The sequence below is a fragment of the Antrostomus carolinensis genome, unplaced genomic scaffold (assembly GCF_000700745.2).
Source record: "Antrostomus carolinensis isolate BGI_N321 unplaced genomic scaffold, ASM70074v2 scaffold2437, whole genome shotgun sequence".
Classification (NCBI taxonomy): Eukaryota; Metazoa; Chordata; class Aves; order Caprimulgiformes; family Caprimulgidae; genus Antrostomus; species Antrostomus carolinensis.
This window is the reverse complement of record NW_010329341.1, coordinates 171790-194864: the sequence shown is the minus strand read 5'-3', so window position 1 is coordinate 194864 and position 23075 is coordinate 171790. Positions and strand designations below refer to the sequence as shown.

Genomic DNA, 23075 nt, shown 5'->3' with positions numbered 1-23075 from the left:
AGTCCTAAAATGATTGTAGATTATTTTGATAATGGAATGACCTTAAACAATTATTTTCCTTGTCATTATTTTAAATGCTCTGACTTGAAACAACTCTTGCTGTAATCATGATGATGATATGATATCCATTACTCATGTTAAAAAGAAAAAAAACTTCCGAAGTAGATTATTTCTTGATTATTCCTTTTCAAGTGACTTGCAAATTAATCTGAATCACACACCTCTGAGCAGCTACTGGGCTCCAACTAACACTGAAATACTGCTATGTGTGTCTTGAAAGATTTTCTATTGTAGAAAAAATTGTTTTATAATTAGGCAAAGAAAATATGAAATGGAAGTGTTTCTTCTTTTTACCAGAGAAGTGCAGATGGCTGATATTTAAACATATTAGTTTTTCTAAATCCTTTGCGAAATGTATGTTACTAATCAGTGTATCTACATTGGGAAAAAAAAAAAAAAATGACAGCTGTTCCATTTATTAAACTCTACCTTTTGGACATGTTCCATCTAAATCATGTTATCACAGTAGTCACAGAATCACTGCAAAATAGACTCAAAGTAATTTAAAACAGTGACCTAATCCATTCAGCTGACTCAAGACAAGGTCAGTTATATCTCAACCATTATTTGTTTTAATTATGGCAAATATCTAGAAGTCTTTAAAATGTTGCTAAATGTAACAGAGGTTATAATCTCCCTAATAATCTATTTGGATGCTTCACTATATTTTCTTTTTAATTTTGTCCTGAGAAGGAGATTAATTTCCACTAATTTTAGACAGCTATATCTGAGGAGGTCCTCTAGGCTCACTTTATAGATACTTCTAGTGCCATTTGCCATGCTTCAGACATTTAAATATGATGAACAATATCGAAGAAGTGCCTTATCTAACTCAGTATTAGAGGATTGAACATACTCAATGCAGTCTACACTGTCTGAATTTAGACATTACAAATAAGATTCATCTGTCTGACCTACCATTATTTTCATCAAGCCCATGTTTCCTTAATATACTTACAAGAAAAATAAAAGAGACAATGTCAAAACCGTAACTGAAGCCCAAATACTGGGCATCTACTGCTCTTTCCTTACCTACAAAATCTGACATCCCCTCCTAGCAGGGAATTAGATTGCTTTAATTGATTTGCTCTTGGCAAATCCATGTTATTTCTTACTTACTTCTTTGCTATTTTCTAGCTACTTTAAGTAGTTTATCTGTTCAGTGACTTTTCTATGAATTGAAAATAATTCCCTACATTCTCCTTCCTTTCTCCTTCTAAAGATACGATCTACATAATTCTCTTTCAGTCCGTTGGTACCTCATCCATATTCCAATAATTCTCACAGAAACCCACTAATAGGTCTAAGCTTTTCAGACAGTTATGTAACACAAAATGAAGTTCATTAAATCAATTTTAAGAGACCTAACCTATATAACCTGTTCTTTCCTTATCTACAATTGAGGTTCTGGTCCTAGGATTAGCTGTGCATGCCATATGCTCACCAATGACCTCTTCAGTAAACATGTGATAAAAACTCATTGTATGTTTTTTGCATTCTTTGCACCTACTATGCTTTTCCTTTCCTGCAGTATCCCTCTTAGGTGCCAAAGATATCTTTGCTTTTCTTCTCCCTATTAATGTACTAGTATAATTATGTTATATTAAATCTTGATTTCTCTTCCTAGTTGCATCTCACTTAGTGCTTTGGTACTTCTGATTTGTCTCTATGTGTGTATGTTATTCTACCATGCTTAGTAAATAGTGATATTTTCCTCATTATCTCACAGGTGAAAAAATGATGACAATCTAGCCAAGCTAGTCTTTTACACTTTCTTTTCTTCACACTGGTGAAGCTTGTACTATGGTCTTGAGCAGTGTTCTGCTGAAGATTTCTCTTTAACTTGCACTGTAGAGATTTTTTTTTTAAATAAATTCTCTGAATTTATTCACATCTACCTTCTTGAGACTTTTTTTTTCCTGGGCAGTTGATCAATGTAATTTCTTTCCCAACAAAGGCTGTGGTTTATAAAATCTCCCATTACTATCAAGTCCAATGGTTTTGGATACATACCAAGAACAACCATATTCTTTTCTGCTTTCCTGGATTCCAACAGATATTTAACAGCTCTAACAAATCCTATTTTTGAGATCTCAAAAAACCATTATATTCTTGAAATACAAGCCAACATTTCATTTCTTCTTCCCTTCTTACTGAAGAAGTTACATCCTCTACATGACTGGACTATTAGTGTAATATATATAATAAATTCTCTACAATGCCAATATTGTCATAATGTTCAATGAATTCTAGTGTATTTCTCATTAATTCTGCCGTTACTTCTCTGTTCTTTCTTCTACCATTAGCATACAACAGCTAAGATACCTGGCAAATTGACCCACGACTCTTTGTCTAGTCACTGCTTTAATCCTGTTTGAAATAATCCTATCTTTCTCAGATGTTAGACCTATGTCCAATTTGCATGAAAGATGAAGATTTTTGTCCTTGCTACATGGTTCTTAAAGGTATCTTCTCTCAGAATAGAAGCCATGTAGTTATATTTAGGGTGTATCTGACTGATGCTTGGACATGAGAGGAGAGATAATAACGTTCAACCTCTTTATACACTGCCACAGAGCCTTATAAGCACTTCTGATTTGCTTAAGATAATTCTTGGCAGTATCATTACTATTCTTTATCATATGCTACTGATCAGTAGAATCCTTTGCAACCTGGAAAGTTTGGACTCTTGTGAAGAAACACACCAGCCATAACGTGAGTGCCAGGTGGTACAGATGTCTCCACATCACCTTGAGTAGAAGGTCACTAGCCAGTACTATCTTTTATTTCCTCTTTGTAACAGAGGTTTTGTACTCCTTGTCCTAGTGGTTTGTGGGGTTGGTTTTTTTTTGGTCTGTTATCATTGAGATTAGTTCTTACTTGCTCCCTGGTCAGCACTCCTGCTTTTGGTTTCAGTGGTAAGCTATTCAGGTGTTGAATGCTACATGCCTTCAGAGGACATCAGCAACTACTCTCTGTAGTTTCAAATTTACTCCTCCAGTACCTGTACTACTATCAAACTGAAGGCTCTGCTTTAATTTTTTTTTCTTTCCAAATGCATGCTGTGGATGAAGTCCTCATGACCATGCTCAGCCAGTTTTGACTCTCTCCTTTCACTGCTCCTCTAATTGCTTCTTAAGAGATTCCTCTGAAGATGTAAAAGAAGTTTTTCCAGATTTCACTAGTAGGAAAACATAGGCCAAAGTTCCTGTAAATCCATTCAAGGATTTAATCACAATATGTTATTATTATCTACTTTTAAATATATCTATTGAATTATCAGTGTATGACATATTTCCTCTCAAATATTTTTAACTGAGAATGAGATAATATGTAGTAGTACAAAAAGCTCTTCATTCCTGGTAGATTAAGAATATTTGTGCTTGAATTTAATATATTTTTGTTTTTACTAACAGTTCATAAAAATACTGAAGTATAATATGAAGGATAGGATTAAGTAACTACTAAAATGAAGGATTCCATATCAAGCTACATTTGCTCTTCAGTATTATCAGAAATTTTACTGGTTGCTAAAAAGTTATTAGACAAGAAAAGTGAAGTTTCCTGAATATAGTGCTCAATAATCTAGATGCTTTCTGTTCAACACTAAGAGAAATCTCTGACTTGTACACACTGAATATTAAATACATTATTTTTAATCTCTACTAATCTTTTTAAGCATATATTCAAGTGAAACCCACAAAACTCATATATTTACATACAAACTGATGAAGTATTTCAAAATGCTCTTTCCTGATACCATACTACTTAATTTTTACTCCTAAGCATAGGCCAGATCTTCACATTGGCTGTGTTATGCTTAGCACACAGCCAGGAAGGAGAAGAGAGAAGGCAAACAAGGAGTTCCAAGCTGGAATTTAGGTCCTCAGTACTACAACATTTGGGCAAGATAAAACCCTAAGTAAAACACGTAGGGATCCAGACAATGCTAGCATCTGTAAGCAGTTAGACAGGGGCTATGTGAGGCACCTCTGAGGAACACTGAGGTACCTGAGACACTTCTTGCCAATAAACTTTAGGAGCTTAAATAGAAGCAGCACACACAAAAAAAGATGGTTTGCTGAGGAAAACTTCAAAGCAACCCCTTCATTGGGGCCAAAGATCTATCAAAAAATCTCTTAGGTTGTATTAGCAGTAAGAAAAACCTGTATATTATCTTGTGGTAGTTAATAAGTGGTAATTAACACAAGCTAAAATCTTAAGTAAAATCTGTTGTTAAATATATAACTAGCACTACAGTATATCTCCACTTCATTGGTTACTCCAGTCTGCTAACCGTGAGAAATAGACTCGTTATTTTCTGCTAGATAACCCTATTTTTTAAAAATAATAATATACTTGAAGTATGACATGTTTGATATAACGCATTTAATGCATTTGGTATGACAATAGTTCGCTTTGCTGCCTAAACTGTATTTGACTGAACCTGGAAAGGGCATAAAGAATGAAAAGTGGAAAACATACGTGTGAAGCTGCATATAGCCAAATCTATAGCAGAAAGAAGTGTCTTTATTGCAATCTGCCCACACAGCAGAATTGATTAATTTTTTTAAAAAGTAGTTGTATTTTGATTAATAAAACATAGCTTGATTTCTTCACTGAAAGCAAAATCAGATTGTCATTCTAAACTAGCTAAAGACCATTAAGGAGTTGATAGAAAAGAAAAAATGTTGGTTTGCAGGAAGCTGTACACCAAATAGAATAAAAGTTGGGACTCAAAGTCGCCTCTGGGAAAAGAAGAAGTGAAGGAAAGAGTAGATCTCCTGCCAACTGAAAGAGCTGAAGAATCAAATGCCACATTTGAATGCCAAGCAAAATAAAGCATGTGGTAGAAGCCACAAAATAAATGATGACAAGAGTTTTGCAATATTTTCTGATCTTAAAAGAAAAAAGTAGAAAAAGAAAAGCAGTGGTCAGTCATAGGAAGGGATGGAGTAGCACTCACACACCATTAAGTTATGCAAATTTGCATATGCATCCCGTTGCTTTTGTCTCCTTTTCATAGCTCTTACTTGCTGTGCAACTTCTTAATAGATGACTGTAATAGTTTAACTTAGCTGGCAGCCAAACAAGACACAGCCACTCACTGCCCCCTTCCCCCCCAACCCAGGGAATCGGGGAGAGAATTGGAGTGGTAAAGGTCAGGAGACTTATAGGTCGAGATAAGAACAATTTAATAATTAGAGTAAAATAACTCAGATTTTGCATTTGATGCCTATGTACTACCATGATAAAAAATAATAAGCAGCAAATCTTGAATTACTTATAATATCTTCAGGAACTGTTAACTATGTCCTAACCTAGAGTTTATGAATAATTCTCCCTTCCAACACTGCAAGTTTCAGAAAGAAAAAACAGCCTTCCAGGGCAACATGCCCAGCTCATTTTGTGATATTGCCCCTTATTCTTTAAAAAAAAAAAAAAAATCTGAATCTGCTTGTTTTATCTGCAATTATATTTGTATTTAAATCAGTTATTTTTCTCTTTTTCCTAGATCCTTTTCTCACTGTTCAGGTACTATTAAAATAGCTGTGTCTACTCTATTTACCTGATAAGACACAGTTTCAACCTGTAGAGATGCACTGTTCTATGAAATGGACAGTTGTTAAAATTCAATTATTTAAAAATTTTAAGCAATAAGGTACATTGTCTCCTGCCCAATACATAAACTCAAGTAACTGCATGCAATTGCTAGCAAGGATGTACCAGTACAGGTGAGTTAACATAGCTTTGCCTCAAAAACAAATTATTCAGACATACAAGTCAGTTTTCCTTCTATTAGTTAGGAAGAAGACATAGTAAAATACTTTCAAAATTCTTATCAGCACAGTTGCACAGGTTTAGGCTGACACACCAACAGGCTATGCATGACTTAGAGTTCTTAGAATTCACCGTGGTAGGGAAGGTTTGCAAATTTCCCTGTCATTGTTAACAACAGTCACTGACTGTCAGCAACATTTTCAGTCCTGTGCCAAATATTTGCTTGAAGGAGCATTAGATAATATAATGCTTTAAAAAGTGTGAGCAGCTATTGGATTATATATACTCAGGGTCCCACCATTCCAAACAAAAACTCAGTTGGAAAAGATTGGAAAATACACCCCTAGCAGAAAGGCTCCAGTACAAAGACATTAATGGAATATTTTTTTCTGGTAAGATTTCAAAACAACATTAATGACTCCAATATGCTATTTAAAGTAACAGCTCTAGGATACTGGGCCTAATGCACCTCTAACAGTAAAAAAACATTAATTCTGTTCATGGTTATTCAAATATCTACAAATGATTTCAGCACAGTGGGTTACTTAACAATATCTTATCTACAGTTTCCCTATAGACAGTTAAGTCAAAATGAAACAATAGTTGTTTTTCCTTACTTGTAGTGTGATCATTCATCTCCCCCAGTCCAGTATTAATTCCAGCATCTATTGAACTCATGATTTTATCAATCTACAAAAGAGAGAACAGTGAAAACAATTGATGGGCCCCATCTTTGTTATTTTATTTTAGTTTTTCATGCAGAAATTTATGGCACAATTACTTTAATTAGGAAAACAACAATCAAGACTGCAAAATGCAAAAATCAAAGCTACACAATTAATTTCTCCACTTTGATTTTTATTTTCCAACATTTGTACACTAGCAAATGCTAAAGCTTGAGATTATTACTTCCTTTTCTACACTACAGTTCTGGTCATCCAGGTATAACCACTAGAGGTCTATTTAGGCAGCAATATTGATGCATAAGAATATTGTTTTGTGTGTTAAAAAGTACTAAAGCAACTGTTCAATTAAGATTTCCAGATAATTTTTTTTTTCCATCTGCCCCAAGGCCACTGAATAAGTATGAAACACAGCTGGGTCCCCTCATACTGCAGAATGATATTGTTTGTGAAACAGCACTACATTGATCCCAAAACCCATTTGCACATTTCTAAATTACATTGAACTTACTATGTCAAAACTATTCTAACTATTTTATTTTCCATAAGAACGGGACAAACCAAAAAGTTAATAAAAAGGCTGGTGTTGTCTAAAAAGGCAGATACAGAGATCCTGTGATTCTATGACGTCCACCTAAAAAGGCAAACTTCAACCTGATCCATCTCAGGATTTCATAACCATGTATCCAATTTATTAAGATCAAAACCTGATCCTAAGTACCTTTCCACTGGTATCTCCTTTACAATAAAAACTACCTTCAGATGCTCTATCAAATCAGACATTTGGATGAGCTGTAAACTTTTTTCTAGAAAAATAATCAGTCATGCAAACAAGCTCTGGGTTCTTTCTGAAATAAAATAGCATTCCAGAGATATATACATTTCCCCACAGCAGTCATTTTAAATAGAAATGCTTGCTTCTCTGTAATGGCAGTAAAAATCTAAACATTTCCCGCTCTTAATTTACCACAGTAAGATGGGAACTTCTGTGTCTATGAATAATAATTTACATTCTTTAAATTTAGTACAGGGAAAAAAATAATTTAAAATGAAGTGTCTACAAATTATTTTAAGTCTAGTTCTAAAACTAAAACAAAGTCTCTTGTATGAGCAAGCATGTGCACTACAGACCCAGTGTGGACGTTTAATAGTCCCAAATTCATGGTAGCTATAAGTGTATTCCCACCTCACACAACAGTCAGATATATGCCAAGCATTCTGTACCCAGGCTACGCACCAGTTAGAGGATATGTTACATAGGGAGGGTTTGTAGAATGTATAATCAACCTAAAAATCGTAGACTTTTCATTCCTGCCATTTTCTCTTGTCTCTTGCTGGTGGGCATCGCCATGGTGGGAAATAACTACCAAATACATAAATAATGGGCATAGCTACAAAGAATTTTACTAGTGTCAGTGGTGAGGACTTTAGTAGGAAATAATTTCAAAGTCATAATAAATTGTAGAATTAATTTGGGTTAACTTTATTTACTATGGAAAAAATAGACTTCATTAAGTGTGCAGCATTTTGAACAGGAATGCTTTGCATTTTGTGCCAGCTTTCAAACGACCATGCATTACACTATGAAATACTCTCTGAGGACTTGGAGTGTGGAAGATTCACTTTTTATTTCAACTCTGAAAACTGAAAAGAATAACAGCATTTTCACAATACCATATATTCTCCTGTACTTAAACATGAACAAAACTTACTTCTTCCCATTCTGATGTGAAGGAAGGTGTTCTCTCTGAATTCCCTTTGGAGCACTGTTGGTTTGGTGTGGGTTCGCTCCAGTTGCTTCTTGCTTTTTTGTCATTTGGTGGATGGGTGATAAGATTAGAATCAGATTTTGAAACATTTTTGCACAAATGCATTTCAAGCAAAGTCTTTGGTAAAGATCGTATTCTCCCAAGTGTGCATGCTCGCTCCACAAATCCCCCAGTGGTAATAACCCACTGTTCACTTATCCTTGCTGATGTGCCAACCAATGTATGATTTTCTACTGGTTTAGTTTTAGTATGGAATATGGTTCGGTTTACAACTGGTGGTTTTTTTTTCTTAACAGGAGGATCAGTGTTGCTTTCCTTCCTGAGCTGTACCTGCTGCAGTGCGCTCTTGCTCAAAATGCTTTTCTCTAGTGGACCACTGCACTGGTTTACTTTGCTGTACAGCTGGAGTGGATTATCAGGTGGATCACAGGCAGGTGATGATCCATGAAGTAAACCTGCAAACTGTTCAGCGGGGTGTCCTTCAGGAAGCTCACTTTCAGTAGATGTTTCTCCCTTGCAAAGATGCTCTGAAATGAGAGAGTACCTTGTAAAAAACCAGGGTTATTAAAATACTGCAAAAAACAAAACCCTTACTCTCTGCAAAATGAGTTTTGTATGCTGCTTGGTTCTTTCCTGTGTAAAGAAACAGAAGATACTTATGCCATGAATTGATTTATTAGTCTCTTGAAAAACAATTCTCTCCTTGAACTTGACTATTTTATCCTGATTAGTTGAAAAACCGCCAAAACCACTCAGTGTTACATAAAAATTCCAGGAAAAAAACAAATCTATAAAACAAAATAGGTCACTGCTATTCCATCAACATGATGGTGTCTCTTTTAATTTGTTATTGAGTTGAAATGTGTACAAATTATACAGTTTAGTTTGATGAATTTGCTAGTGAGTTTGTAGGTAGTAAAACACATGAAGAAGCAGTATTGTCAGGAGTATTGTTAGTAATTTTGCTTTTTATAGTCATTACAATAATAATGAATTTACACTATGATGCCTTTTCACTGACAGTCTCTAAAGAATAGATCTGAGTGTTGTTTTTATATCTGGGAACTTTTGAGAATAGATGCAGAGTAATAGTAACCATTGAATAAAAAAGGAATAGGAAATCAAGTTTTTTTGAAACAAGTTTTATATGCAATTTACCATAGACAAAAAAGGAACTACAGAAAAATGCACTTTTTGGCACCATTCAGACTGGATTATTGAAAATGTATACCTCTTTTTATGCCTGAACTAGGAGAAAAAAAAGGAAAAAAAGAGTCCTTCTGCCTGTGGTGCCTCATTTAAAGTGTTCGTGTGGATAACATTACTATCCACATGGCATTAAGTTAGCATACTCTACTCAGAATAACTGTGTCCCTACTAACAGTTGCATGTCTATAACTACTTCATTAAAGATAAATACATTCATCTCATTCCTGCTAGAAGCTGTATGTTCATATGTAGACTCTAACTGCAGGACTGTATGCATGGCATTAGCTACCAGAGGGAATCAAACATAGCATCATATCATAATTTGCAAAGAAATCAGGCATTTTCCTCCTGTTTTCTAAAATACGTGCTTGTAAAAAAACCCACAAATCTCAAAATATCACTTCTAGAAAGAGGCAGTATTTGAATATATGAATGATAGAAGAAAGATTCTTCTTCAAAACACCATCATCTCTTTTACTAGTCAGCAGCTTACAAATGTAAAATTACATGCTTTTCTTATTGGTTAAAATATCATGATAAAATCCTAACCAAGATTATTAGTGCAACCTAAGAAAATCTACTTTTCTTCTTTGTTTGTACTTTGGGAAACATATGACTATAATATACATCTAAGGCATTTTGCAACTAAAAAGGTGTGGGGTGTTATGGTGAAAGGTTGAATGTGGGACAAAAGACAGAGTTTAAGGAATCTATAACACCAGAAAAGTTGTTTTGGGGATAAAAAGCAGGGGGAAAAGGAGGACATAGGACATTCTCACTTTCTTTGATTTGTACAAGTGGTTGAATTAATTATATGTCTGCAATTGTGAAGGTGAACTTAAAATGAAAAATAAATGATGCAAATAATGATTGACTGGTGTTTTTCCCTTACCTGAAAAATTCAGTAGATAGGATTCCGCCCCAGATTAAGACATCTCATTTTACACATCTATTTGGGTAAGAAGTATGTAAGCTCCCACCATAGTCAGATCAGATTGAAAAAAGTGAGTGGATCCTAGAGAGTGATACCAATCACTGTGTGTTGTGGCTGGTCAGCTGAATGACTCCCTGTACTCTGTTAACTGTATTGACTATACTATTCAGTATTGGCCAAATCTTGCCAACACCCACACAACCGTTTAACAGTACAGACTGCCAAGCACCAACGTCATCTCATGCCCTGACTTTGTTCAGTTTACTACTGTAAACAAAAGATGTTGTTTCTGAGAACTCCCATTCCTCTGCGGTCAGTAAATATATGTTGTCACCACTAGAAAGTATGTGTATGTCCCACTTTCTAGCAGTGGTGCAGTGACAGCATATCAAAACATTACTTTTGGTTATTTTGTTAGTTGAAGTGGCAGCTGTTTGCAATGTATTCAAAGACTCTAAGTACATTGTATGAACCTATTCAGCTTAATCTTTCAGTACAGTTACTGTACTGTGCATATATAAATATATATATTCTACTGTAGGTATAATTTCCATCTTTAAATACTCACACAAACACTTTAAGGAAGCCAGGAAAGATGAAAATGAAGGTTGCCTGTGCAACCTTTAGTCTTCTTATGTGTTAGCAGCACTGTATTTCACTTTTTCTATGATCATCTGCTATTTTTCAAAAAAACCCCTTCCTGTTTCATATAGGGTTCAGAATGAAGTTTGCTCAGTGAAGGAGAAGCTCTGCAACATTTTATATTCTCCTTGTTCAAAAAGAGTGATCATGTTACCTATTTACTGCACAGCAATGAAATTATTCTTTGAATATCAAGTTATTCAAGCACCTCCTCAAATTTTTTATGATGCTCATTATCTAAGGGGTTCACAAGTATGAACTAATGGATCTTTACAGGGTGAGGCTGCAATGTGATAACATCCTAGTTTGATAAATAGGAGATAAGGCACAAGGAGATAATCTTGAAAATGTCCACAAATTTCAGGCATTCAATTAGAAATTCTTTAAGATTTGCTTTGTTCAGAGTACTTAACATTGTATAACACAGAATATTTTCAAAGTAAGTTGCTATTGACTTCGGTAGTTCTATAAATGAAACCCCTAATATCTCAAATTCAGCATTCAAAAAAACCCAAACCAACAACAAACCAAAACAAAAAACCAAACAAGGAATGCTATTAATGACTCCATGGATTAAGTTTGGTCTGTCTTGATCAGCATAACAAAAGCTCTGGTAGAGACAGAGCGTTCTCTGTACAGCTGCCTCAGCTGTCAGTTCTTTTCTTTGATACCTTTTGCCTTAACTAAGAGCTTTGCTAATTATATAATAAAGGAAGCAAAAATCTCATAACTATGCCTTCTTCACTCCATGATTTTGAGCAATGCAATCCACATCTATATTGGGCAATGAAAAAGACTAGGGTTGTCAGGAAAAAATAAAATATGGTCATGATCATAGAGGGAGAAAAATAATCCATGCAATATAGAGTCAAAAAATAATTTGCCTGAGTATGCTTTTCCTTCTTATACCAAGTCAATATTTGTTGACCTAAGACCTGAGGCATGAGATACTAAATCTCTTCAAACTGCACTGTATCTAAAACTGCAAGTACATGTCTTCATTGCTCATGTGGACATCCAAGGTGTCAGTCTCAGGAACTTAAAAGAATGAAATCCTTAAACAGGATAACATAATGCTTCTTTTGTATCCTTGCTAAAATAGGTAACTTTACTTAAAAAAAAAAAAAAAAAAAAAATTCCTTCCTTAGCTTTTAATAATTACCTGTATCTGAGATTGGTGTCTTTTTATTGTTGCATATTTCTACCATAAATTTTAAGTCAACTGATACTGAAATTGCTATTTCTTTTGAGGCTTATTAGTGATGCACAAAAGGTGGTATTTTATGTACTATTTCCCATCTCTTTTTAAACATTTAAAATAATTCTTGTTCTTTTGAATACTGCAGTGCAATGAAAAAAATCCTTTCATTAAATTGTCTATACTGATGATCAATGTCCTGTGTGGTTAATCTTAAATCTACTGATATATCTGAGAAATTCAGATTTTCCATTCCTACTGTGTTTACTGTGTATTCCCTAACTTTATCATATGCTTTTGAACCTTTCCATTAGATGCTTTACTTTTATTTGTTTCAACCAACTTAAACAGCACTAAAAAATTATATGATATGTAATTACATTGTATAGGTCTCTACTCAGTGAACAGTAAGTTAATAATACCAGTTTTACTTTCTCATGGGCTTTTGAATAAGTCTTCCAAGAAGGGACTTTAAGTAAGAGTTGGGGGATACCAGGGAGAGAGAATAGGTGAAGTTCGAGCTCTTGGATTGAATCCCAATGGAGAGAAGTTTTCTGCTTATGATAAATTATTTTTTCTTTTTGCAAGAATATTTCTTTTTGTAATCTTAAACTAAAATCAACAGAAAGAGATCTTGCTTCCTTCCCAGATACTGCTTTTCTTACCACCTTATCTTTTTACTTGTAAATAGTATCCTAAATACCAAAACACAAATAGATATCATTTTGACAGATCTTCAGTGTTATTAAAAGTGCACGTACAGCTTACTCATCTGAGTGGATTACTTCTGAAAATCACTGTGATACTGACGTATCAGTGTTGCATGGAAAACATTTACATTTGGAACTACAAATGAACTCAGTTTTGCCATAATCTCAAAGCCATAGATACATATTGCTATTATCACCAGTTTATATACAACCAAACTTGCACTTAGGCAGCAGATTGCAATTCAACCAGCTATTTATTTACACACTAGCGCACCCCAGTACAGTTGTGTATGGTACATATATAGAACTCTGTGGAATACCATTTCTCACTTTAAGTATTTGAGAGACAGAATTTACAGATCCTTCATCAAACTCACATATCTTTTTTCTGAATCTGACCCCAAGACTACAGATCATGGTAAGAAAATCAGGAACATACTAAATACTGTGAATTTTGCATTCACGTAAAGTTGGATATCAGCTTATTCACATTTGTATCTCAAGAGATTCCACATTCAAAACTGAAGTACATTCAGGAGAATAACAGTTGCTAACAGCAGTAATGAAAGGAGTTGTAATAGATAAATTACAACAGAGTTACATCTTTAACATGCATTGCTGTTGCCATGGCACAAGTTTCTAATGTAAAATAAAAATCCACTAGAAATTTGTTCTATAGCTATGGTAACTGTATTGTGACACCTGCAGTATTAATCTATTCAAGTTCTGTTTACATTTGACCCAGAAAGATTATTTTAGCAGCACAGTCTGCACATGTGTATTATCTGCCCAAAAATGTATTCTCAACTCCCTTTTCCACACACTTAGATGACTGATAAAAGTAACAGTCACAGCTGAGTAATATTTGGAGAGTACCCATGGTAAAGATTGTTTTGGACACACTAGAATACCTTCAGTAGTGAGGATATTGGTTGTCTTGCCAAAGTGATATCATAAAATGGGATGATCAGCAAGAAAAGGTGTAAGACAGAAAATTCAAAGTATTTAAAAGCTGAAATAGCAATATTGGGGCATTATTTCACACAGCAAATAACATGGTGCTCTTGACCAAGCTCTTTGATGGCAGTATGTTGGCTGCAGACATCTTTGATGAGGCAGTACAATGTTTTCTGACTCTTAGTGTTATAGCAAGGTAACATGCACCTGCATGGGAGATCATGACCACTAAGCAACTAATGGAGAAGGTAGGCTTCTACTATCACCATCAACAACACAGAAAAGGAGCAACAGTGTCCAGCCAGATCGCTGCTTCTCCTTCTGCTTCCTCCTAAATCTAAAAAAACCACCAGAAGGTGTTTGCAAGGTTGGTGTTGGCAGTGTCCAGGCTCTGTGCCCAGGTTCCAACACCATCAGCTTCCCAAAGCCACATAGTCCCTTAGAAATCACAGTAAAAGTCTCTGTGCATTACCTGTTTGCTTTTACTAGCTTCATAACAGCCAATTCAGTCCCTTAACATCACAGTCTGAACTTGACTGTGTACTGAAGGATTTTACTGCCTCACTATAACTACCCTCTTGGTAGTTTCACTGTCCACATTTTACTCATCTGTTTCAAAATGACCCATCAGGAATTGCAAAAGATGAGAAAGATTTCAGGAAAAGATAGCTCTGTATGGAGTTTTCTGAACATTGCTTGCCAGCCTCTAATAACAAAAAAAAAAAAAAAAAACCAACAAAAAAACAGTGAGGAAGCATATTAGTCAGTAATTACTGCTAATTCTAAGCACATTATAATTTCTAAATATAGTTCTTGCCCAAAATTTCAGCAATAGGAGTGTAATCTAGTGCAACAGAGTTAATTTTAACTCTTACATAAAAGTATTGACTCTCCTGCCCATTTTCAGAAATTTGTTTTGATACTCATAGAGTATATTCTGTATTTGCAGGGGACATAGATGTAATTTTTACAGAGATCACATAAAGGGTTAATCTTTAACTGCAAAATTCAACCTAGACAAAAATATAGAGCTGCAGATGCCACCTCCATAATGCTGTTTCCATGAGAATTTCTTTCTATGTGACTATATAAGGCATGTCTTAATGACAGACAGACTCTCATGAACCATCATATTTACAGCACAAGAATCTGCCTTACACCTGCTCATCAAAATAAGAAACCTGCAGAAAACTAATATGTTAACATGTTTATGGACTAAAAATTTCAGGTAGATAAAATAATGTTTAACATCCCCCAGGTGACACGCTGGGCTAATTCAACATCCATGTTCAAGCTAAAATTCCAGTAGAATTTTTCAACTCTACCATGCAGCAAAAAGGAAAAAAAAACAACCCACAACAAAAAACAAAACCCAAAGACCCCAACAGTATTTCTTTGTAATTCTCAAGCAATCTTTCATAAGAAATTCTGAGAAATGAATGGAAATTGATGCAAAATATAATTTTGCATAAAGATCACATATAATTGCATTGAGAAATTCTGTGGTAATCTTTCCTTGCAGGAGAAAGCTAGCAGTTGAGTGGGCTATGGCTGTGCTCAGAAAGTACATGTTAATTTGACAATGTAGTACACCAGGGAAAAGTAATAAAAGAGGAAAATTTGGTGACACTTAATAACCAATATCACTGCAAAGCAATATGTATGTGACAGATGAGCTCTTGAAACCGTATCCTTTTTTTGAAGACTAATAAAACCCCATTAATTGTTCCACTCCTGGTATTTCACACATCAAATGCAAAGAAAGAATGACAAAGTCCTCCACCAACTGGGAACAAAACTTACCAGCTGTCAAGGGAAAAGAGACTGGAAAAATAATGGATGATTTTTAGAATGCTTTTTCTAAAAGGAGGCGTTTCTCAACAACTCAACACTTGTATTTGGAAGGAAGGGTTTTTCTAAGTAACAATTCAGTTTCCCCAAGCATGAGACAAAAGCAGAAAGACCACAAAATATATGTTCTGGCATTTGAATGGATCATATACTTCTGCCTTTCCTAACTTTGAATATATTTCTGATCTGAGCAGTATTTTTAGGATACTTAAGTTTGTCTCCTCATTCCACATACAAACTCATCTATGCTCTGTTTCATGTTATGATTATGTTTCAAAGCCAACAAGAATGGAATCAGTGCTTTCATAAGAAATAAAAATAAAGATCCTCCACCCCAAATGGACTCATTTAAGTTTTGCAAAATTTCCTGTTAGGTAGGAGAAACAAAGCTGTAATGACAGGAAGTGTGTAAATATTAAAAATATCTAAAAAATACCTCTGGTTGTAGAATTACAGTTCAGTTCTAGATGTAGATAAACGTAGTCATGGAAGATTACATCCAGAACTGCAAAGTTTTGCAACTTTATATGGAACATTTACTGACAGTTTATACAATTACTTACCTGTAACTCTTTTAAAACTAATCAACTAAAAATCATGGTCTTCTAGCAAGCTTGCAATTCACTACATGTTTTTTGTTATAAATACTAGGTGGGGAAAGTGAAGGAATCTCTATATTCATTTTCCCCTAATGATCCACTTGGGGGTTACAAACATGAAAGGATAACCAGATAACTTTCTTTGAAAAGTATTTACAAAACAGAAATGATCTTTTAAAACAATCAATATAAACAATTACATGCAAAAGAATTTAGCTGAGTATTAATTTTCTAGTCAAACTGACAATCTCAAAAGATGTTTACTTTGCACAAATAACTGTAGCTACTTTAAAAATAATGTCACACACTATGAGAGTCAAATGTGTAGCTTTATTAAGCTACTACGATGCAGAAAAGCACTAGTTCAATTTCAGATTTATTTTTAGGAAAAACAAGCATTAGACTGCATAGTTCAGACATGGAAGAGGAGTGAATGAACTTAGAAGACAATTATGAACTTTCAGGCTTCATCACAAGTGACAATTTATTAAGTTCTCTTACTAACACAGAGCAAGAAGCACCCAGGGAGCTAAAAGGACTAGTTGAAAAAAGAGAAGAAATTATTAATCTGCAGCTGCTTGAGACAAAAATTGCAAACCAGACACTTTCAGGCTATTTGCAGGAGTATCTTCATTCACTGGATTTTACCAAAACTTACAGAAACTTTCTCCTTGTCTTAAATAGCAGATATAGGTAACAAAAGTTCATTTCAATACTTGACTACTTTGTATACTTATGTGAATAAAAAAACATGGTTATGAAAAACTGCATGAATCATCAATCGGTTGCTGGTCACAAGCTCCCATAGAGATATTTCCTTGATATTTATAAATATAGGTCAGCTCTTTTGGTTAGAAACAGGGGGTCTGCCATCCATGCTTCTGAACTACAGAGTTTAATACAGAAAGGCAGAGTTTAATCCAATTAAAACTTTACCTATGTAACTGGTGGAAAATTCACACAACATAAGTACTACACGTAGAGATCCTGAATGATTTATCTTCTGTTAGGATCATGTGAAAGTTAGAGGACAGAATTTCACCTAGTGAATAGCTGGGGCAACAAAAAACATTACCATCCATCCTGCTGCTCTTCAGCCAGAGGTATAATTCAACAGCTCCACTGCCAGAGCTGTTTGTAAGAATGGCCTCTGATCTGCATAGGGCAAATCAGCTGTGTCAGTCTGGGTACAGCAGTTGAGTTAATCTGGCTTTTTTGCTTGAGATTAATTAGAAAGCATTCACAGAAGCCCTTCAGCTGAAGCTAGATCTGGAGATGGCCACATATGAAAGAAGTGCAATGACAAGGAGGAGCTGGTAACATCTTCAGTTGCTTCCGCAGAACTCTGCCATTCACAAAAGGATGATACTTCTCTGCAATGCAAGTGTCAGCTTTCCTCTATGAAACACATCACGTGTACAACTCCCCTAAGCCACCAAATAGTTCTGCTTCTGAAGCAAGTTACACCTACTGAGAAAACAATTTTCTTAGATGAGTGGAATAATGTGCATGATGGCAATAAATATTAGCATGGTCTAATAAAGAGGACTAATTTAACAAGCTAAGAGGATTTAAGATAGCGTAGCTTTCAAAGACATCCTCCAGGCAGGTAGAAACATATGAATAAAATAATTTAAGAGCCTAGGAACTGTAAATAGGAAAACAGAATGAGAGTGGAAGTGATCAGAAACACTAATATTGATGGGAATTGTCCCATTATGGGCCCATAATCGATAGCTCAGATTCTGCTCATGAAACAACCTGATTGGAATATCAGGAAGAATAGATTTTAGAAAACTCTTCCTCACCAAATAGCTCCATCCAGCTGTTGGTACATCTTTGATAAGTACATGAAACAAATGCTTCAATATAGGTTAGAACAAGTTCATCAGGTCCTTAAACCAGAAACACCTGAAGCAAGACAGATCTAAAATGTTATTGTTGCTTCATTCTGCTCTTACTTATGTTACATTCAGCATGAGGAAGACTGATAAACAGACATCAGTAATTATGTTTACCTGTGAACTGAAGACTCAGATCAGCTAGATCTGATCTTTCTATAATACTTGTTGCTGTTTAAGCAAGTGTGCTTACATTTCCTCTGAGGAACAGGTGAGGAGAGAACAGATCATTGTGATCTTGCTATGTAGCTATGTAGATGGGCAAAATCTGCATCAACAGGGAAGTCCCACGTGGCTACCTGGTGGGCTGATATACAAACATGCACCTCCTGCAGAGAGAATTGTGAATTCTATCTTGGTTTATCAGTCTCACAGCTAGGGATTCCCATTTTCAATTAGAAACATCAGATGAAGCTGAGCAAGATTTCATTTCTTGCTGTAACGGATTCTCAAGAGAAAGAACTCTGACAAATGGCAGGCAATTGCAAGTACAAAAGCTCTAAAATTGCAAGGAATATTCCATACTTTTGAACTGTAATATAAAACACATTAAAGTGACAGTATTTTTAAAGGAGGACTGTATATCTAAGAAAGCAGAGATAGAGAGGCAAAAAAGTAGTATAGATTTCCTAAAAGCTTTGTACAGTTGTGACTGCTATTCAGAGAGGCTACGATGAAGTGGACACTTGTATGAATTCAGATAAATAATTAGGGGATCATCATAAATTACGTTTTTTATTCTTCTTTAGAAGAATCCCATCAAAATCTCTGTAGAACAAACCAACAGTTAGAAGACTTACTTTAGCAACAATTTGGTAAGAGCTGGGAATGGAAATGACAGAGATGGCAATCTTTTTCATTGGCTAGGTCATAATCTATTGGATCTCCTTGAACCCATCATTTTCTTCATAATCCAGTGGATCATTAGGACTCTCCTCTAGTGGGAAGTCCATAGGCGATACCTGGACTTCCTTTGTACTGAAAACAACAATGAAGTTCTATTTAGCTTGGAGAAGAGGAGACTGAGGGGTGACCTCACTAATGTTTATAAATATATAAAGGGTGAGCGTCACGAGGATGGAGCCAGGCTCTTCTCAGTGATGCCCAGTGGTAAGACAAGGGTCAATGGGTGCAAGCTGGAACACAGGAGGTTCCGCTTAAACTTGAGAAAAAACTTCTTTACAGCGAGGGTAACAGAGCACTGGAACAGGCTGCCCATGGAGGTTGTGGAGTCTCCTTCTCTGGAGACATTCAAAACCCGCCTGGACACCTTCCCGTGTAATCTCGTTTAGGTTCCTGCTTTGGCAGAGGGATTGGACTAGATGATCTTTTGAGGTCTCTTCCATTCCCTAACATGCTGTGATTCTGTGATTTACAGCAATGCATTTATCTATTGCCCACACCAGAGTTTTGTGCATGTCAAATACTGCCTACGAAGGTATCTGAGCCACCATTTGCCTTTTAGGTATAACAGTCCCCCATTCTTCTGGTTCCAGTCACTGTGGTCAGTCAGGAAGTAGATGGTTCTTCCCATCCATGGTGTGGTTCTTGACTGTAAGGTTTGCATGGGTAAGGTGATTGAACTTGCTATGTTTCTCTCAGCATTTCTCACTGAAAACTTAGGAACATTGCTTTTTCATTTCATATGGCAACAAACTTCCAAACATTAGTATTTCTCATAACAGAAGTATCTCCTAGACAATTATTTCAAACACTTACACAGTACTGGACAGCAGAGTCAAAAACTAAAGTGTTCACATTTCTCCTCTGAGGTTTAGGATATCTCTTTCTGGTTTTCCTGTTTTGGAAAGGGACTCACTCAGTAGATATATATTAATTTTGGTAAGAGTGGCCTGCTTCATACTCTCCCTTCTGGAAAACTTGTTTTCAGTCACCACAGAAAAAAGGTCTGAGCTCTTGGACTCAGCTTCCTTGCACATAGTCCCTCTACACGCCCTCCTTTCTCCTTCTAAAGAGAGATTATTAAAACTGATGGAGCAGCTAAGCTCTTCATCAGTCAGACATACAAACACAGTAGAAAAGAACAGACATACAGTTTTCTCACATGCATTGTTGTGTAATTGGGGTGCTAAACTGTCTCTTATTTCCATAGATTAACACATTCATTTTGTGTTTAAGTCTCAACACATCTTCCTGCAGAGTATTTAATAACCACTTGCATCAGTACAGGTTAGGGGCTGACCTGCTGGAGAGGAGCTCTGTGGAAAAGGACCTGGGTGTGCTGGTGGACAGCAGGCTGGCCATGAGCCAGCAGTGTGCCCTTGGGGCCAGGAAGGCCAACAGTATCCTGGGGTGCATTAAAAAGAGCGTGGCCAGCAGGTCGAGGGAGGTTCTCCTCCCTCTCTACTCTGCCCTGGTGAGGCCACATCTGGAATAATGTGTCCAGTTATGGGCTTCTGGATCTTATGGAGAGAGTCCAGCGGAGGGCCACAAAGATAATTAGGGGCCTGGAGCATCTCCTGTATGACGAAAGGCTAGGAGAGCTCAGACACTTCAGCCTGAAGAAAAGGCTGAGAGGGGATCTTACCAATGTCTAAATACCTGAAGCGAAGGGGATAAATGGAGGGGGCCGGGCTCTTTTTGGTGGTGCCCAGTGACAGGACAAAGGGCAATGGGCAAAAACTTCAACATTGGAAGTTTCACAGAAACTTAAGGAAAAACTCCTTTATTGTAAGAGTGTTGGAGCACTGGAATAACCTGCCCAGAGAGGGTGTGGAGTGTCAATTTCTGGAGATGTTAAAAACCCATCTGGATGCTTCTTGTGCAACCTGCTGTAGGGAACCTGCTTTAGCAGAGGGATTGGACTAGATGGTCTCCTGAAGTCCCTTCCAACCCCTACAATTCTCTGATTCTGTATTTGTAAAATATGGCCTCTTCTCTGCTCAGCTAAAAATTGCTACCCAAACCATTGTCTTGTATCTATTAAACTTCAGGTCCTTTGATCTTAACCCATTCAAGAACTCTTCTACAAAACTCACCTTTTTGGTCCACTGCACTGAGCATGTTACATGCTTTGGCTTTCACTGCTACTTTTAAGGCAATTTGTGGCATGCACGTTATTTCTTAATAAACCTTCAAAGTCATCAAATAATCAATTCCCATCTTTTATGTGCTGGCAATGCCCCGTTATTACTGTTTTGCTATTTTCACTTCTGCTGAGAAGTCATGTAGCAGAATTGAATTGTTCCAATACATCAGGATTCAAAGGGATTTTAAAACAACTGCATATTTCAACTAAATTGACAGCTGTGGAAAAAATAAGACAATTCCTTGCGTTGCCCCAAGCCCATTGCTTCTATACAGATCTGTGGAGGTTCAGGATCAAGTTGCTTTGAAATAACACTGATTCTTCCAGTGTTTTCTTTGATGAAGATCTGCTCTGGAAAATTGTCTCACCTACCAAACACACTCAGGAGAACTAGGTATGCAGAAGTAGTTCATTAAGTCAATCATAATTAACAAATAACTGCAGAAACAATATTACAATTGTTTTAATTAGCATATTCTTCATTTGGAATAAATTTGAAATCAAATGATCACAATCTCCTGAGAAATTCACACAAGTCACTTTGTCCTCACTGTAAAAAAGCAAATAAGCATCACCAGGAGCTCAACATATCAGACAGCACCATAACATATACCAGAACAAAACCTGGCAGGTGTTTTCTTTTTTTAAAAAAAAAAGCTTTTATCATTAAAAAAATAAGAAATTACAATGAAAACATTTTAATAATCTTTGCGATTAAAAGTGAGCAAACATCTTATTGCTCTCCTTTTGTAACTAATAGGAAAGAAAAAGGACAAGGAGAAGAAGGGAAGACAAGAGAGAGTAAGAATAAGAGGAAAAGAAAGGAACCATTCTGAAGACCAAAGACTGTATAACCAGAAACTTCTGATGAGATTTTCAAATTACAATTGGTCCTAAAAAGGATTTTTTTTTAATGCACAAAGTGGTTTTATTATTTTTAATTAGTTTTCAAAAATCTCATGAAGATACAAAGATGAAATGCCAAGTATTTAGCCAATACTTGTGTCTTGAAAGCATAATATTTTCATGTAAGCACCTCATGTAAAGAGTCAAAAAAGTTGAGATGGTCACTTCAGAAATAGGTGACCTTGAACATTACAGTATTATTTGCACTTCAGCTTATGTTATTTAATTATTCTGCCTATCTGCACCAACCTAAATGAAAGAAGGCTTATGAAGGTGGTGGGAATAAGTGACATGTATTAGATATTTCCAAGGAGAATGACAAGAGTTCTTAAAAGAACAAGGAGTGAACTACCAACTGGGACATGTATACTGGCGTCTTTCTAGCCCAGTTAAAAGGTAATTGAATTTTCTTCAAGCATTTAAATAGAAAACAAGGCATTAAGCTATTAAAATCTTCTCTGCTCAGAGAATAAAGTGTGAGCCAAAATTTAAAGTAATTGGGATAGCTATAGTACTGGTAAACAAAGAATGAATCTGTAGAGAGAAAAGAGGTACATGGGCTTTCTCTTTGATAGCAACTTCCTCTCTCCCAACCTTCTCTGTGGATATCTATTATAAGTTAGACAAACTTTAAAAAAACACCCCTACAAATATATGAAGAATGCTATGCGTTTCCAAACCAAAATTAACTCCACAAGTATGACAATTGATCTGCGAAGTTTAAAATAAAGTGAAACTTGATTTAAGTTCACATAACCTCGCAGTCTGACTGTCAATATAAAGACCAGGAATCTGTAATTTGCAAGTAGCTTCAAAATATCTCTAA

General features: G+C 35.7%; 1 protein-coding gene across 1 annotated transcript in view; it reads right to left on the bottom strand.

The window, feature by feature from the left end:
• Positions 1-23075, bottom strand: part of LOC104528488 (ankyrin repeat and sterile alpha motif domain-containing protein 1B) — a gene marked incomplete at both ends in the record, with an annotated part of 211366 nt that overhangs the window by 41870 nt on the left and 146421 nt on the right. The window contains 2 exons of the mRNA XM_029086091.1: positions 6459-6531; positions 8237-8820. Of these exons, the coding sequence (XP_028941924.1) occupies positions 6459-6531; positions 8237-8820 (657 nt within the window). The remainder of the gene's footprint in view (positions 1-6458; positions 6532-8236; positions 8821-23075) is intronic.